At 45.2% G+C, this 17,565-nt stretch overlaps 2 protein-coding genes across 3 annotated transcripts in view; both read right to left on the bottom strand.

The window, feature by feature from the left end:
* LOC135252316 (mast cell protease 1A-like) overlaps positions 1-3,867 on the bottom strand; it is a 38,181-nt gene extending 34,314 nt beyond the window's left edge. The window contains exon 1 of one of the 2 annotated variants that reach the window (XM_064330256.1): positions 3,437-3,867. In XM_064330256.1, the coding sequence (XP_064186326.1) occupies positions 3,437-3,494 (58 nt within the window). In that variant the 5' untranslated portion in view covers positions 3,495-3,867. The remainder of the gene's footprint in view (positions 1-3,436) is intronic. The other variant, XM_064330253.1, reaches the window with a different exon arrangement.
* An 11,448-nt stretch (positions 3,868-15,315) lies between these two features.
* The window catches only part of fgf22 (fibroblast growth factor 22), a 33,764-nt gene continuing 31,514 nt past the window's right edge, over positions 15,316-17,565 (bottom strand). Inside the window, exon 3 of the mRNA XM_064330248.1 lies at positions 15,316-16,977. Within this exon, the coding sequence (XP_064186318.1) occupies positions 16,783-16,977 (195 nt within the window). The 3' untranslated portion in view covers positions 15,316-16,782. The remainder of the gene's footprint in view (positions 16,978-17,565) is intronic.

Below are 17,565 nucleotides of genomic sequence, written 5' to 3'. Positions count from 1 at the left end.
AAACGTTACATTGAAGATGACCAAGTTTGACTGTGTAAATAAAACACCCAGGTGCTGGATACTGGGACCTTTAATTATGAAGTAAATTGAAAGAATGGAAATTAGGTGCACCATACATATTTTATACATAAGCAGGCATTGTGACATTGAACACAATCAGGTCCTCACTGTCTGAAAGATACAGAATGGTGTCCAGAGCCAGCCCAGAACACAATATAAAACCAAATTAGCATAAATTAGCAAGCAAAGATTAGTAAGCAAAGCTAACTGGACTGGAAAGCTGAAAAGAAAAGAAAAGAAAAAAGAAAAGAAAAACAGAACAAAACAAGAACACAGAACATAGAAGGTAGGCCTGAACTATATTATCAATAAATAAGATACCATAGTAAACAATATAGTAGCTAAACAAACAAAAGGCTGAACAAAAAAAAGTTAGCTAGCAAGCTAAACAACATTAGCCAAACGTCAGTTAAAAAGTTGAAGAAAGTGACAGTTGGAGTGCCTCCACACTGTAACAATTTTTGGTTACCATGGCAACGGTTACCATGGTAACGGAGCAGCCTGCAGGCAGAAGCACAGAGATACAATACCCTGCAGAAGTCACAAATGCTCAGACCAGGAAGCAGTATAAACTTTCTGTACTGAAAAACAGCCCTGAATCCCTGCACTGTGACTATGCTTACATAGAGGACAGGAAGATCAAAAACAACTTGATCTTCCACACAGAGCACCCAACAGCCTGGCACACAGCTCTGTGTAAGCTCAAGAGCACAAACCCTGACTTTATCAATAATGTAAATAGTTATGATGTCATTGTTTTGTTAGAAACATGGTGTCGTTTGGAAGCACTGAGTCACTGTCCCTCAGGTTACAGGGAAATCATACTGCCATCATTGAAATTAAACCATGTCAAGCACGGCAGAGACTCTGGGGACATATATGGTTAGGAAGACTAGCAGCACACATCACCCAGTTAAACGAGGCCCAGCAACATATGGTAAAGATTGAACAGAAATAGTGATGTGTACCTGTGTCGTACCCCCCCTACTGAATCCCCTTATTATAATGAGGAATTTTCCATAACTCCACGCAGAATCAGCCATTTCCAGGCCCAGGGACATGTGCTACTGTGTGGAGATTTTAACGCTAGGACTGGAACAGAGCCAGATTGCATAAATAAAAATGGAAATAGACATATATTCGGACAAACCCCTCTAAATTTAATACCAACCCCAACACAGAGAAACAACCCTGACCGTGCTGTGAATAAAAATGGTAGGGAGTTAGTGCATCTCTGTCGAGCCCTAGGCCTGTACATTCTTAATGGCAGGATCAGAGGGGACTCTTTAGGAAGGTTCACTTACTGCTCAGCTCTTGGGACTAGTGTAGTCGACTATGCCATCACTGACATGGACCCCTCTTTCATCAGTGCATTCACTGTTAGACCACAAACCCCATTTTCAGACCACTGTCAAATAAATGTGTACCTGAAAAGAATTGGACAACCCAGGAACACTGAAACAACCCAGGAAGCCCTCTAAACTGTACAATCTCAATCCGACATACAGATGGGCTGCAGACAGCATAGACAAATTCACCAAAGCAATCAGTTCCACTGAAATGACTAACCGTATTAACAGTTTCATTTTAACACAGTTTAAACCTGACCAAACTGGCGTAAATCTGGCAGTTAAAATGATAAATGACATTTTCCATCAATCAGCAATTAAAGCTAACCTCAAAATAATTAAACAGAAAAATAATCAAAAATCAGCTTTAAAAGAAAAATGGTTTGATGACGAAAGCAAATCAATAAGGAAAAAATTAAGACATCTATCAAATCTGAAACATCACCAACCACAAAACCCAGATTTACGCTATAGATATTGTGAAACGCTTAAAATATATGAACAAACTCTAAAAGAGAAAAAACAAAACCACATTCAGAAAACTCTTATTGAAATTGAAGACTCTATTCACCAAAACCAATTCTGGGAAAAATGGAATAATTTAAGTAACAAAACAAATCATGAATTAGCCATTCAAAATAATGAAATCTGGAAAAAACACTTTAAAGACCCATTTGAAGAATTTACTCCAAACAATCTCAAATTTGAACAAAAACAAATCCAAGACAAATTACAAATATTAGAATCAGCAATAAAGAACAACCAAAACCCATTAGACAATCCAATTACTATAAAAGAGTTGAAAGAACAACAAAAAAACGCACTAGTGATCATATTTACACCCTACACACCCTAATTAATGAACATGTGCACCAAAAAAATAAAGGAAAATTTTTTGCTTGCTTTATAGACTTCAAGAAAGCATTTGATTCAATTTGGCATGAGGGCCTCTATTACAAAATTTTCCAAAGTGGTGTAGGGGGTAAAGCTTATGGTATAATTAAATAAGTATATCTGCGAAATAAGTGTGCGATACAAATTGGCAAAAAAAGAACAGAATACTTCACTCAAGGGCGTGGGGTGAGGCAGGGCTGCAGTTTGAGTCCTACCTTGTTCAATATTTATATAAATGAGTTAGCGGTGTTACTGGAACAATCTGCAGCTCCTGGCCTCACTCTAAATAACACAGACGTAAAATTTCTGCTCTACGCAGATGACCTGGTGCTGCTGTCGCCCACTGCACAGGGGCTACAGCAGCATCTGGACCTGCTGGAGAAATACTGTCAAAACTGGGCCTTGGCAGTAAATTTGAAAAAGACCAAAATTATGGTCTTCCAAAGAAAACCCAGATCTCAGGAAAGCAGATACTGCTTTACTCTAGGAAACACCGCCCTAGAACATACACTAGATTATGATTACCTTGGACTAAAAATCAGTGCATCGGGGAGCTTTGGTCTAGCAGTGAATGGCATTAGAATTTGGACAAAAATATTTGATAGCGTTATCCAGCCAATTGTGCTATATGGAAGTGAAATATGGGGTCCACTCAGTCAGCAAGACTACATTAGATGGGAAAAAACTTTTTTTGCATGCAGAATTTTGTAAAAATATCCTACAGGTACAAATTATAAAAAAATCATTTCCTTCCCTGACAAACACAGAAAAGATAAAAATAGTTCTAGGAGAAGGGTCAACAGCTCCTCTCGCAGCAGAATATGTTTCAGCCTGTCACAACCTGAGGGACAGTGAGAAAATACCCAGATAAAAGGTATGTGTTACCTGTTCAACTTGTACATATAATTAGTTAATTAAATCCAAGTATAAATTGTTTATTGCTTTTTTTCTCTCTTCTCCCTCTATTTGGAATTTCTGTATTTGTGTTTTTTTTTGTTTTTTTTATGTAATGCTTTGGCAATATTTACTGTATGTATTTCATGCCAATAAAGCAAATTGAATTGAATTGAATTGAACTGAGAGAGAGAGAGAGAGAGAGAGACAAAGAGAGAGAGACAGAGTAAGTGTCTTACCTGTGCGTACCAACAAGGGCAGTAGAGCCAGCTGCAGGAACAGAGGTACACCCAGCATGGTGTCGGTGAGAGCTTTGTGCAGCTATGCTGAACACCCCACCGTGCAGCCAGGGTTTATCAGACCCCCTTACTTATTCACAGGAAGAGAAGCCGCAGCAGTGAAATACCGTGTGTAACCGATTTCTCAGACAGAAATGACACAGCAGAGACGGTTGGAAAAAGGTCAGCACTTTTTGATGATCAGCAGTTTTTCTTTTAATAGCAGTGGAGGCAAAGGCATAGAACGTAAATCCGAAAAGCCTCTAGTTTCACTCTGTGTCAGATCGCAACGCTTGAGATTGTCTCTCTCTGTTATAGGCCGTGAGCCAATATACCACTCAGAAATAGGCAGCCAAATCAAACCCTGGATTTATGATGGTTTTCCACAAACCTCTCTCCAGGAACACTCCCCCATACTTTCCCCATCCTGGATCCTTATTCTGACCAGGAGCATGAAATAATCAAACTATAAATCCAACCAAAAACAAACAGTTTTGGGTCTATACTTGTCACCTTTTATCTATGTGCATTTTTTATCTATACAGTCATTTTAAATTGAATCCGGCAATATATCAAGAGAACCAGGAGATGGCGCAAATTTACCGAACTTAAGACCTGCGTAAAAATGTTTTTTCCTGCTCTTGACCTTGTCCAGAATTGTTAATTGATTATATTACTGTAAACAGTTAATTGGGTTGGTACATGTTGTGGTTTATTACGATCTGGAAATATTTTAGATTTGAAACATAAGAGGAGAATGACATGATATGATGTTTTTATTCGTTCTGTAAGCATAACAGTGTAATTATTATTATTATTATTATTATTATTATTATTATTATGTATTTTCACTGGCAGTAGAACTCCTGGATAAGTATTTAATAAAAATAAAACATCTGAATAATTACAATTACATACCTGCATGGGGTGTTAAAAAAAATGTTAAGAATATGGACAGGGAAACTCTCCAGTGAGTTTGCAAAAACCTGAGTCCATAATCTACTTTGCTGAGAAAAATGAAAGTGATGATTGGGAAAGGTCACCTCAGGAGATGATTTCTCGGTACAGCAGTCAGCTCAGCTGAGACACAAGCACACAGTCAGGTTGACTCACAACACAGATCTAAATTTGGCAGCGGCGTGTAGTTCCGGTTATATCAGTGGCTTGTGGTTTGCTGCAATGTCCCAAATTGGTTAAGATTAAAGGCAATGCTAACTATGGTATTTAGTGGCTGTGGTTTGGGTTTAACTCATATAGCGAGGTTCTTCTTGCGTCCTAGCATTTTCCTTGCAGTTTTGCATACACATTCATGTAGTTCTGGAACAAGCGGAGTTTGAAAAAATAAAGTTTTGACGGTAATGCGTGTCGCCCATACTGAGGTAAACAGCACTACAGCTTAAGCAGCTCAGCACAGGTAAAGACCAAGGAAACGTCACCCAGGATAAAATCGTCAAAGTGTCTTTTTTTCTCTTTTCCCGGTTGCATCCCTCCCTCAGCCCCGTTTCCTGAAACTTAAAACCGCCTCAATTAAATCTGATTGCGGTGATCGATGGTCACGGTGAAGTCGCGGTGTAGCCTCTGGCCTGTGTAAATCACACGGGGCATGCTCAGTGAGGACCACGTAGCGCTTGCCTTCAGTCCCTGTGTGCCCTGCAGCCATTGGCCGGTGCACAATCCACCATTCTGACAAGGCCGAACGTTCTCAGGAAACAAAGCACTCCCATTCCACTGTGTTCACGCCCCATTCAACGGCGAGAGATTTGATTCTATGCACCTGATTCCTCTAACTTAGCTTTAATTAGTAGAATCAGGTGTGCCAAAGTGGTGTCAACCTGCAGAAAACCTGCAGGACGGCAGACCTCAAGAAACAGGCTTTGGCAGCCCTGGATTACACCAATTGCGTATTACCTCTACCACCACTAGGGGGAGCACAGGGTCTGCAGTTGCCCTGCGCTAAGCCGATCATGGCATTTTCATTTCAAGCGTTCAGCAGGCGATGTTATCACAACCAAGCCTTGACAACTTGCATTGTTTTGCATGAAATCCATTCGTCCATATTTCTAAAAGAAATTCAGGTAAAACACCATCCTTTGAAGTATATTGCCTCACCAGCGAATCGAACCTGCCTAACCTTTATATTACACACTGCTTACCTGGTGTGTGCTACAGTGGATTGGAACGTGACTCTGCCGAGCTGTCGCCTGTGGAAAAGCTGGTGGAAGCATGTACTCCGCTAAGCAGCACCAATTACTCGAGCTGCAAAAATCACACGTTAGTTTGTTTTGCGAAAAGAGTACACAAGAGGGTCAGCTTCTTTCTCTTCTTTTTTTTTTTACATTTCATTACAGCCGTTCAGCAGGCGTTCTTATCCAGAGCGACTTACACAACTTTAACACAGCATGTACATCGCATGCGTTTATACAGCTGGACATAATACTGAAGCAATGCAGGTTGAGCACCTGGCTCAAGGATACAACAGCACGGGTGCCCTACCTGGGAATTGAACCTGTGACCTTCTGGTTACAAGACCAGCTCCTTACCCATTATACTACTCTGCCTCCCAGTTTTTAATAGTCTGAGACTGAGCACCATTGCACCTCTTCTATTTTCATAACCAGTTGATTTCCACCTTTTTTCTATAATGCAGAGACTGAAAAGCTTTGGAGAAATCCTTTTGTGACAGGGGCAACGTTGGCTCAAAAATGATTGATTACTCATGTCATTTATTGAACAATGCCCTTACACTTCAGTGAACGTTCCTCACAAGACCTTATAATATCCTCCACAGCAGCTATCCTCACCCTATACCCTTGATGTGAACAATGTGGCTCACTGAAATACATGTGAAATCCTATGTCATCCTATGTTAAGGTCATTATAATGTGACTCCAACAGTTCAGAGGGTTCATGTCTTGAAGGGCAAGACATACCTTCTGATTTAGTTCATATGTCATTGTTTATTGCAATGTTCAGGGGTTCAGAGATGTACATCATTTACGTTTAATTTTGGGATTCAGTCGGATTTGATGAATGCCAAGGGGTATTGCCTGTAATGCCTATTTTATTCACAAAATTGTCCCATTTTTAATACATATAATAATAATAATAATAATAATAATAATAATAATAATATGTAAAATTCGCCCTTGTGCAACGCATGGCTGTATGTGTGGCCAGTTTGCCAGTTGGGTGGGGAGGCATGGGGAGTGGCCTTGTTGCCGGGCGGCCTAGTCGCCGGGCGGCCTTGTTGCCGGGCAGACGCGTGGAGAGGCCGTAGCCGCGGTGGATGGACGAGCTCCACGGGCCCTCTGCGGTGCCCTCTGTTCTCCGGGAGACCCCCCCCACCCCCCACCTCCCCGCCGCCCTCCCTGCATCCCTCCTCCTCCCAGACGAAAGAGCCCCGCTAATGCTATAATTGGTCTGTCTATTGGCGGGGGGGGGGACGAAGAGGCTTTTCCGCGCTCCGTCTCCGGCTGCCACGGCAACGGCAGCCCTTTCTAGCGGTCCGGGGGGGGGGGGGGCAGGGAGTTCCGCGAGTTTCCGCGAAAGGTGGACAGAGGCGGATTGTCGAGGAGCGCTCTTTCTTTTTCGGCTCTTTCCCACAATGCTCCTGTGCTGAGCAGGGCGCAGGGTGCGGGCGCGTGGAACAGATTCGCCCGTTCACCAATGGCAAATGAACAGACGCCGCTTTACACCGATGCGCAATATTTGGTGCCAAGATCACGTGTAAAGTTTTAACGTGACGTTACGTTACATTACATTGCAGGCACTTTGCAGACACTCTTATCCAGAGAGACTTACACTGTACGTAGCATTTACACTGCATCCATTTATACAGCTGGATATACATACTGAAGCAATGCAGGTTAAGCATTTTGCTCATGGTTACAGTGGTAGTGTCCCACCCGGGAATCCAACTTGTGACCTTCAGGTAACAAGACCAGCTCCTTACCCATCATACTACTGTATGTGACACTCCCGCTCCATTTAAGACTTGGATAGCACACGGAAAAGACTGAGCACGGTCTTCACAGTTTTCTTCACAGGTTTTTACGCCACTGTATGCCACTGTTTTTTCTAGCTCTGATTTAGAAAAAAAAATATATTTTGTTAGTTACTTAAGGAGGAGATTTAAGTCCAACCGCAGGATCACAGTGATGGGAGGAACGGCGTGTGACATCACGCTGTGACATCACGACGGAGGAGAAAGATGGCAGAGTCTGCACGCAGAAGCAGAGGTGGAGACCAGGAGGAGAGGTGATTCATTCTTCTGTCCCAGGGAGCACCGAACACACGACTGACTTGTCTAGACTCAAAGCGGTCTGTGGGCAAAAAGAAAAAAAAAAAAGCACACTTCTTTTGTATGAGTGTCTTTGCTGCTTCTGACAGGAACGGTCTGTCCCCAGCTCGGTTTTTCCAGAGACAAAAAAGAGAAAAAGAGAGGTTTCACAATGCAGGTTCATTTCTCATCCTCAGAATTACATCTGAAAGAAAGAAAAAATTGGCTTCTGCAAAATGTACTGTGTGGATTTCATGCATCGTTCCTTTTCCATGCAACATCAACTTTGTTCGGCTATCTACAGTGTGAGAGGGGGCAGTTAACAAACCAGAGCAAAGGAAACTGACACCCCATGGGTTACAGATCCTTAAATATGGGCTATAAATCCTTATAATGCAGTCCGGTTTCTCACGTTGCCACTACTGCGTTAGTTCAACAAAACCAAGCAAGACTTTATAAGGCGGGAAAGAAGAATCTGATTAATCTGATCGTTGTTTTTTAACATTACGGATGGCTTTGAGAGGGACGGCTCACCTCCCCTTTCACCTTTGAACAGAGGCGGTGGCTCAAGCCGCCGTAGCGTTAGCGTTAACATTAGCGCTAGCATTAGGAAAATATGCAGGCGGTGAGGACAGACAGAGCCCAGCCCAGCCCTTGTTGTGTGGAGAGTTTTGCACGCACAACCCCAGCGCCGGAGGGGCAAGGGGTGGAAGGAGCTGGGCCTAGCGTTTTGGGCTTCGCAGTGAACCGCGGGCTCGGACTTTCCCCTTTCTCCCTACCGCCTCCCCATGCCAAAGACAACCTCGTGATGTCGACTGGGAGTCGTCCAAATGTCTGGCCGGTCGGCTTCAGTTGGCCGAAGCTCTCTGGCGAAGAATGACCTCCCTCCCACCCCCAAATCCCCCCCTCCCCCCAAATCCCCCCACCCCCCCTCCCAGCACCCTCCAAATCGCCCCCCCCCCACCCCCTGACCGTTTCGCTCCTGCGGTCCCCCCACCCTGCCCAGCCGCCTTTGACACGCCCGCTGGTATCTTGGGAATGCCACTCTGAGACAGAGCTCCCCGCGGCGACCGCGAAATACCGCCACATACCCCCGCGTACCGCCCCGTCCCGCTGCTGGTGGCACGGCGGGGCTTTGCGGGTCCGTGCCCCCCCCCCCATCATCCCTGTCTCATGTGTGTCCAGCCGGTTTTTGGGATGAGGAGGCTAATCCCCGATGCCCCCTTCCCCCCCCACCCCCCCAATCATGCGATGAGAAGTGCCGACTCTGATGGATCAGCCCGCTGTAGCCCCAGATCCCCAGAGGGCTACGCCAGACAGCGAGACACAAAAATAAAAATTAAAAGCTTAAAATAGACAAAAAAATTTAGAGGAACGTGCAATGTCTTTTTTTTTCTTTTTTTTTAACATGGATTTTACCTTGCCATCAAAGCACCAGCATTCTAAGTTTCGTGAGTACCAAAAAGCGCCTTGCTTCTTTTTTTATTTTTGTTTTTCATTTTTTTATGCTGGAATCAAAAAGCTGGCACAGAAAGTAATGGCCATGGCATTCCCTGGAACAATTTAGACTGCAGACGGATGGGAAACACTGAAAAAGCTAGCGTATTAAACTGAGGGGTCACTCAGACATTGTGGCCGCATGAATGTTTTCCACAGCGCACCTAAGACATGACTTGCAGAAGCTATTGGAGCACCACTGGAAAGGACAAGCCCAGGTTGTGGTGCTTTCATAACTCATTGGTGATCAACCCTTTGGACACTGCTTTGTATTCAAAATATCTTTAGATCAAACCGTCTGAGTCTGAATTACTGGGGTGTGGTTTTAACTTATATATGTTCATAAAAGCTTATGAATATTAAATGGCCTTAAAATGTAAAGTTTAGGTGACAGTTCAATGATAAAATGACTGGAAAATGGGTATTATTTGGCAACACACACACACACACACACACACACATACAAAACAATACATGGCATGCATAAAAAAAACACACACATGCACAAATACACATACGCATGCACGCACGCACACACGCACACGCATACACACACATATGCACATATGCACATTCACACACACACACACACACACATCCCCCCCTGCCCCCCCCCCATGCCCTTCAACCTATTCATTCAAATAACTCGGGCTGTTTTTGTAACAAAAACAAGGGCTAATCCGAAATTCAGGGACCCCGTGAATGGCCTTGAACAAACGGAGGACAAGCGAGAGAGAGGGATTAGAGCGGGCCGGGGGGAGAGCGGGGAGCTCCGCCATTGATCTTCGGTGGTCCCGGGCTTCTTTCAGAGTGTCCCCGGGTCCGTCTGAAGAAACCCCCCCCCCCCCCCGCTGAAGAAGAGCACGCTGGGACACTCCAAAAACCCATGCTGCGCAGCCAAACAGACAGCAACCACAATTAGCCTCAGGGACCTGTAATAGCTATTCAATAAGGGCTTTATAATTGCGCCCCCCCCCCCCCCACCACCCCTTCCCTTTCCATTTTACCTACGTGCGTCAGATCTGTTTATGATTGGTGATTTTTTTTCCCCCTCCCGTTTAAATCTACCCCACCCCCCCCCCCATCCAACCCACCCACCCACCTACCCCTCCCTTCTCAGTGTAATGACCACACAGGGTTTCAGATGTCCCCGGGGGCTTTGGGTTGCTGTTGCTGAAGCAGCATGACTTGTGCCCCCTTTAGGACTTAGCTTTTGTTCTTTTATACCAAGAGGTTTCTTTTATAACAGGTTTTCTGGGCCATGTCTTAAGAACATCAGTCATTGTTCCATGCCGTGTAAATGCATCATATCCAAGCAATAAGAAAACATTTCTGGTAAGCTGTCAAGCAAAGGAAACCTGCTATGAGAAAAATATAGTTATGAGAAATATGTTTGAAGGCATGCTGGTTGAATTGTAATACACGTCAATCTGAGTGATGTAAACTCAATCTACTATCTTTGTTCTTTGTGAATAAAGTGCTTATAACCAGTTCAGACAGACTGAAAATGATCGAACCTTTCCCACTGAAATGAATAGATTTGGAAGTTGGCAGATTCAGACCTTGGTCATTACGGGTTTCTGTGATGGGGCCTTTGGACCTCAGTCAGTATGGGGTTCTGTGATTGGACATTTGGACGTCGGTCAGTATGGGGTTCTGTGATTGGACATTTTGATGTCAGTCAGTACGAGGTTCCGTGACAGGGCACTTGGACCTCGGTCAGTACAGGGTTCTGTGACGGGACGTTTTGGGCCTCAGTCAGTATGGGGTTCTGTGATTGGACATTTGGACGTCAGTCAGTATGGGGTTCTGTGATTGGACATTTGGATGTCAGTCAGTACGAGGTTCTGTGACAGGGCACTTGGACCTCGGTCAGTACAGGGTTCTGTGAGGGGCGATTTGGACTCAGGTCAGTATGGGGTTCTGTGATTTGGACCATCATCGGGTTCTGGACGGCACTTGCCGGTCAGTATGGGGTTCTGTGATTGGACATTTGGACGTCGGTCAGTACAGGGTTCTGTGACGGGGCATGTTGGACTCGGTCAGTACAGGGTTCTGTGACAGGGCACTTGGACCTCGGTCAGTACAGGGTTCTGTGACGGGGCATGTTGGACCTCAGTCAGTACGAGGTTCTGTGACAGGGCACTTGGACCTCGGTCAGTATGGGGTTCTGTGACGGGGCATGTTGGACCTCAGTCAGTACAGGGTTCTGTGACAGGGCACTTGGACCTCAGTCAGTACAGGGTTCTGCGACAGGGCACTTGGACCTCGGTCAGTACAGGGTTCTGTGATGGGGCATGTTGGACCTCGGTCAGTACGGGGTTCTGTGATGGGGCATGTTGGACCTCAGGCAGTATGGGGTTCTGTGACGGGACGTTTTGGACCTCAGTCAGTATGGGGTTTTGTGATTGGACATTTGGACATCAGTCAGTATGGGGTTCTGTGATGGGGCATGTTGGATCTCAGTCAGTATGGGGTTCTGTGATTGGACATTTGGACGTTAGTCAGTATGGGGTTCTGTGATTGGACATTTTGATGTCAGTCAGTACGAGGTTCTGTGACGGGGCATGTTGGACCTCGGTCAGTACAGGGTTCTGTGATGGGGCATGTTGGACCTCGGTCAGTACAGGGTTCTGTGACAGGGCACTTGGACCTCGGTCAGTACAGGATTCTGTGATGGGGCATGTTGGACCTCAGTCAGTACGGGGCCATCTGTAAACCCAAGGAGGCTCCATTTCCACAGGGTGGGTTCCTGAGTGAGGCCGGCTTCGCCTGCCAGTTCAGAGTAACGGGCCGCGCTTAATGCCGCTAAGCTTCGCAGTTTCACGTTGCACGAGCGTAAAGGCCGCAGCGAGGCTCGGGGGAACAGCCCAGATGCACGGTGGCCTATTTTTTCTTCTTCTTCTTCTTCCCCTTTGCTCACAGGGGTCAAAACGCCCTGGATTCAGAGACAGGGACACCTTTTCGGCATTGTGACATTAGCCAGCCAGCCATTGAAGAGAAGAGGTGGAAGACCCTTTTCTTGCAGCAAAAAAAAAACAAAAAAAAAAAAGCTATCCATTCCGACTTTTTCTCTTTTTCTCCAAAAGCATTCCTCCTTGATTTTCCATGGCGTTTCAGGGGTTTGTCGTTGATCAAAGGCAGTTGCTTTGATCTTTTTTTTTTTTTTTTTTTGGCCTGGGCGCTGCCAGCGGATGGCTCTTGTCTTGTTGGCGAGCGAACTGACAGGACAGCGGTGGAACAATGATAATTACCGGCCCCCATTTTGTCTCGCTGCTTTTCAATGGGAGCCCAGGCTCGGGACAAACAGGCAGACTCACCTTAAAGCCAAGAAAAAAAAGGGGGTGAATTCCTAGACCGTTAGAGGAGCAGAAAGGTTGGGGGAAAAAAAAACACCCTTTGACGATCAGGCGCACCATTGAAAAGAACAGGCAGAAAATGGGATTAATTCACGGGTTCACTTTTCTTTTTTCCTCTCCTTTTTTAAAGATCTGGTGTGCGTTGTTGAAGAGAAGTTGAAAAATGCTCCCCATTTTGTACACATTTTATTCACAAGCACAAAGCTTTGATTATTCCTTTGATGATATGAAGATTGATCATTGTGTCTTTTATTTCTTTTTTCCCCCACATTTTAAGGTCAGACTTCACGTCAAGTGCAAAAAAAAATTGATGGTTGGTTAATGCTGGCTGGGCCCGGCCATGGTGCATTGCTGTTTCCTGTGTGACCAAAGGCAAGGACAATTGCTTGATGCCATTTAAGCGTGCATGTAGGGAAATGTAGTCCTAGGCAGCGTCTCAGCCAGCCAAAGACCTGCTCAATGACCTGGGATAAAGCCTCACGTCACCTTTTTAATGTTTTTTTTTTTTATTTTTTAAAGCTGCCAGGTAAACATTAAATTATGTAAACGGGAAAAACGAAAATCAATGTTTTTACTGTGCCCTCCCCCCCTTTTTTTGGGGGGGTGGGGGGGTGGGGGGCGATTGGAGATTCAGAAGAACTGCCTTGTGTTCTAACCGCATCCCATTGTCCGCCCCGCCCTTCTTCTAGACTGAAAAGCCGCGCGGAACAAAGCTATTTGGACTGGGCATGCTTCCCATCAAAGCAGTTTCACATTATGACGGGCTGAAAGGTTAGCTTTTAGCCTCGAAAGGGAGCCCATTCATTTCATGCCTCTCCATTCTGCCCGGTGGAAAAAGCCTACGGCCGCCCCGTACTATTTGATGTGCTCCCTGAACAAACGGCCCGCGATGGACCCCATTGAACAGCCCAAGCGCCGCTCCTTTAGAAAGACAGGGGAGGTCCTTAAAGTCAAACATAATACTCTTGTGAATATGCATGCCCGGGATTACACGTATTTATGTTTCTGTCGGGATTATGTTCCGATTATTGTCGGCTCCAAAGGTGAGCTCCTCTGTGGGTTGTGTGCAGAGGCACGCACATGTTTTCAGGTCACTGGACCCCAGGATAAAAGTGCAATAAATGTACAAATGTACTTTTTCTTTTTTTTCTTTTTTTTGCATCGGGTGTTTGTTATTGGTTTGGATTTGCCCACATGAGCTTTTCAAGTCACTGAGTAAATGTCCATGAAAGACAACCAGCAAACTCTCAATTATTGATCTTCACAACAACTCAAATTGACTGGCAAAATGGCCACAATGTTTCTCTACAGGTGTGCCATTTTTAAGTAGTTAAAAACAAACTATTTATAGTTTGACCATTTAATGTAACGAATTAGCTTGAGTTTTTTAAAAACTTTATAAATTATTAATACTTGTGTTTTATGTTTAATGTAATTGTTAATTATGTGCTGTTCGCATTCATTCATGTTGGTGGTTGGAGGGGGGGGGATTGGTTGGTCTTAACCCATTGATTCTTCACACTTGTGGAAGATTCAGTGGTCTGTAGCAAAAGACAGTTATTTTATTTCCATAGCTTGATTCCTATGCTTTCTATATTTATGGTGCAGACACACAAGAAAATGCACTGTATATATACCAATAATATAACATGCTTTTCATTTATGGTGTTCAGTGTATTCATAACGGGTAAAGTGAGACAGATTTTGCACAGGAAGGAAATGCAGAAAGGTTGTGACCTTGTATTATATTTCTGTGCGAGCCAGCTTGAGTGGATGATACTGTAAGTAATGTCCTTCACCTCTAAAACCCCACCGACAAACTACTTTGATTTACCTCTCTCTTGGACTTAAAAGTGGCACTAATCATTCAACAGATACAGTGGCAACTAGTGGACTTATCCCTGGGAAACCACACCGCATGTGAAATGCTTATTAAATGTGCGCAGTCTCGTCTCGAATGTGCCTGACTACTGCACAGCGCACAAAAAGATCGGATTTTGTGGATATGGTCTGTAAAAGCATGTTTCAGATTATCATCATGCACACTTACTGTCCAGTTCTCACACCTAGTACAGACGCATGGGGCAATGTCATAGGATTTATTTGAGAGGTAAAATTCATTCAAACTGAAGCAAAGTTGTTTTTAAGAACAGTTGAGGAATATTGAACTATTGGATTGTGGATAGATGTTTGACGTCGGCAAAGGCAAATAGGTCACCGGAGGACACCTTTTAAATATACACCTCTTAGATATTGTCTGGGACACTGGTAGAATAAACAGAAAGTATTCACCAATCGCTTTATCGTAGCAATTGCCTGGGGTTGCTATGGGAAAGGTAACAACAATATGGTTTAATCGTTATTTACAGTATTATCCGCGGGCATTATCCAAGAGAGGGTTTTATGGCACCCACAAACAAGATATTTATCAGTGGAAATTATCAGCAAGATGAGTTCAGCTGGAGTATGTTAACCCTTTAAGGTGTAAGATCATAAATATCTGATTAGAATGTTCTCAACAGAACATTCTAATGCTGATGTAGGTCACCACTGGTAACTGAGAGCAATGGAGTTCTAGAACACTGACATAGATTTTGGAGGGAAAAAAACAAAACATTCCAGATAACCTACTCTTCAATGGGTTAATCGCAGTTGTGGTTAAATGTAATGCAACACAACTCAAATTTTATCTCAGTAATCTGCTGACTTACTTGGCCGCACAAAACGCTGCCAGGTAGTGGAATGAGAGTGAGTCTGTGAGGCAGAAACTGGAGGCAGAGGCGACGAATGAAAATGCAGCACAGTGCAACAACAACCAAAAAAAAGATTTAAATATATTAAACATTCTATTTGCAACACGCATTTGAAAGTGTTAGCGAGACACAGTAAGACAGGACGGTATGAGACAATCGGTTACAAAAAGAGTGACAGGGTCCATCTCGAGTCCTTGTTGAAAAGGGGGTCCCAGAAGACAGTCTCGAGTACACGGGGTGCTCCAAAATGGGGGACCAGTTTTTTTTTGTGTGTTTGATCCCTTATGAGCTGACATAATTAGCGCGAGTGAAAGCCTATAAGCCAGAAAAAAGAATGACCTCTGAGCCTGCAGTCTAGGGGTCTAAAAAGGGTGCAAGGAAGAAACCAGAACTTTCTCTTGTAGTCCAGGCTCACGGTGTCTGGAGTCCATTTCGGGTGCAGAGTAGGTGACCAGCTCGGCCAGCACGCTTGACATGTCCACAACCAGAGCGAGAGACGCTGAAAAAGAAGTCCAACAGGGGCCAATCCGGTAGCAGGAAATGTTGATCCGAGCTTTCTCACACGCACACACGCACACGCACACACACACACAACCAAATTACAAATTAAATGTCTCTTGTCTGAGGATCCAAACGGTGCCTCAAATAGCTATTCGTCGAACTCCAGACCAAGCGCTCCAGTCTGCTCCTGGGCACTGTGCAGGCCCTAAGTTTCTGTTCACCTTTCCGATCCGCCTTGGAGGAGTAAGTCCACTTTTCTTTTTCTTCTTCTTATTTTTTTTACGAAGGCTTGTGCAAAATCCTACGCTTCGTTTCGCTGGGTCTCTCATCCCACTAAAGCGGGTCATTCAAACGAGCGTCCTCAGTTCCCCTTTTTTGTCCGGGCCGGGCCTAGCATCGTCGTCAGCCTTCCCCCTAAACCGTCTACGGGGTAAGGCCCGTTTAAAAAAAGGAAAAGCACCGTCTCCAGCGGGAAGAGCCAAAAGAGCGAAGATAATAACAGGGACAGTAATCGCTCCCTTTAAAAGAGGCTAATGTTCTTCCGTACAGCCCCGAGGTCTCGCATCGCACCAGGAAGTGGCGGACGCGCACCGTCATCGTTCTCGTTCAGCTTCGCCGTCGTCGATGACCGCGATAAGACACACTGTATTTACACAACGTTAGCAGCTTTTCTTTTGGACCTTTAAGGTGAGGAGGAGAGGAAGATCAAAATAACTTAAAAGGATAATTCCCCCCCCCCTCCCCCCCCACCCCCCGCAACTCCGGCAAACAAAATGGTGTATAATCCCCAACAAATGTACACGTATGGAGGAGGGTTTGTAGTAGTAGTAATAATAATAATAATAATAATAATAATAATAACGATAGTGACGGGACACTGGTACGGATGGACGTTGGGGGGGGGGGGCGCGGGGCGCCCTACGAGGGCAGCATGGGGAGGAAGTGGGTGGAGGGGTGTCTGCGCCGCGCCTTGTGGCCCCTCCGCGGTTTGCCCCGCCCGTTCAGCGAGACGAACATCTGCCGCCCGCCGTGCTTCCACCGCAGCGAGGCGTACGTGTTGTACCCGTTCTCCTCGATCCGCTCCTTGAACTTGCAGCTGGGGTTGTATTTCACCTGCGGAGGGCGGGGAGGGGTGGGTGGGGGGAGGGGGTAGGGAGAGAGGGAGGGGGTGGGTGGGGTGTTGAGGGGTGGGGAGGGGTGGGAGAGGGGAGGGGAGGTGGAGTGGGGATGTGAGGAGAGGGGATGGGGTGGATGAGGGGAGGTGTGGGAGAAAGGCGTTAGGGGTGTGGGTACGCGGTGTGGGGTGAAGAGAGGGGACAAAGGTCAGAATAAGACGTGGCCCTCAGTGGAAGGTCAAAGTCAGGAACCGAGCTGGCCCCAAGGATACAAGGAATGAATCCATATCAACACCATCAAGTGCTTCTGCATCTGATATTTTACTGTGGGGGAAAAAAAGCAATGCAAATCTCTGCAATGGTTCGCTAAAAGAAAAGATTTGGCCTTTGAATTTAACCCACATGGCCAGGCGCTGTGATCTATTAACCACATTGCATTAAGCAGCCATTTGTCTCTCATTGGTTTCATCCCCAGAAGCAAGAAGTCGTCACTGGACACCACATCTCCACAATGTCAACAAAATAACTCAGAAAAGGTGTGTGTGTGTGGTGGGGGGGGGGGGGGGGGCTTTTTCTTCACTCTCGT

Source organism: Anguilla rostrata, chromosome 4 (assembly GCF_018555375.3).
Source record: "Anguilla rostrata isolate EN2019 chromosome 4, ASM1855537v3, whole genome shotgun sequence".
NCBI classification, from domain to species: Eukaryota; Metazoa; Chordata; class Actinopteri; order Anguilliformes; family Anguillidae; genus Anguilla; species Anguilla rostrata.
Note: the sequence above shows the minus strand (reverse complement) of the source record. Positions and strands in the feature narration are given on the sequence as shown.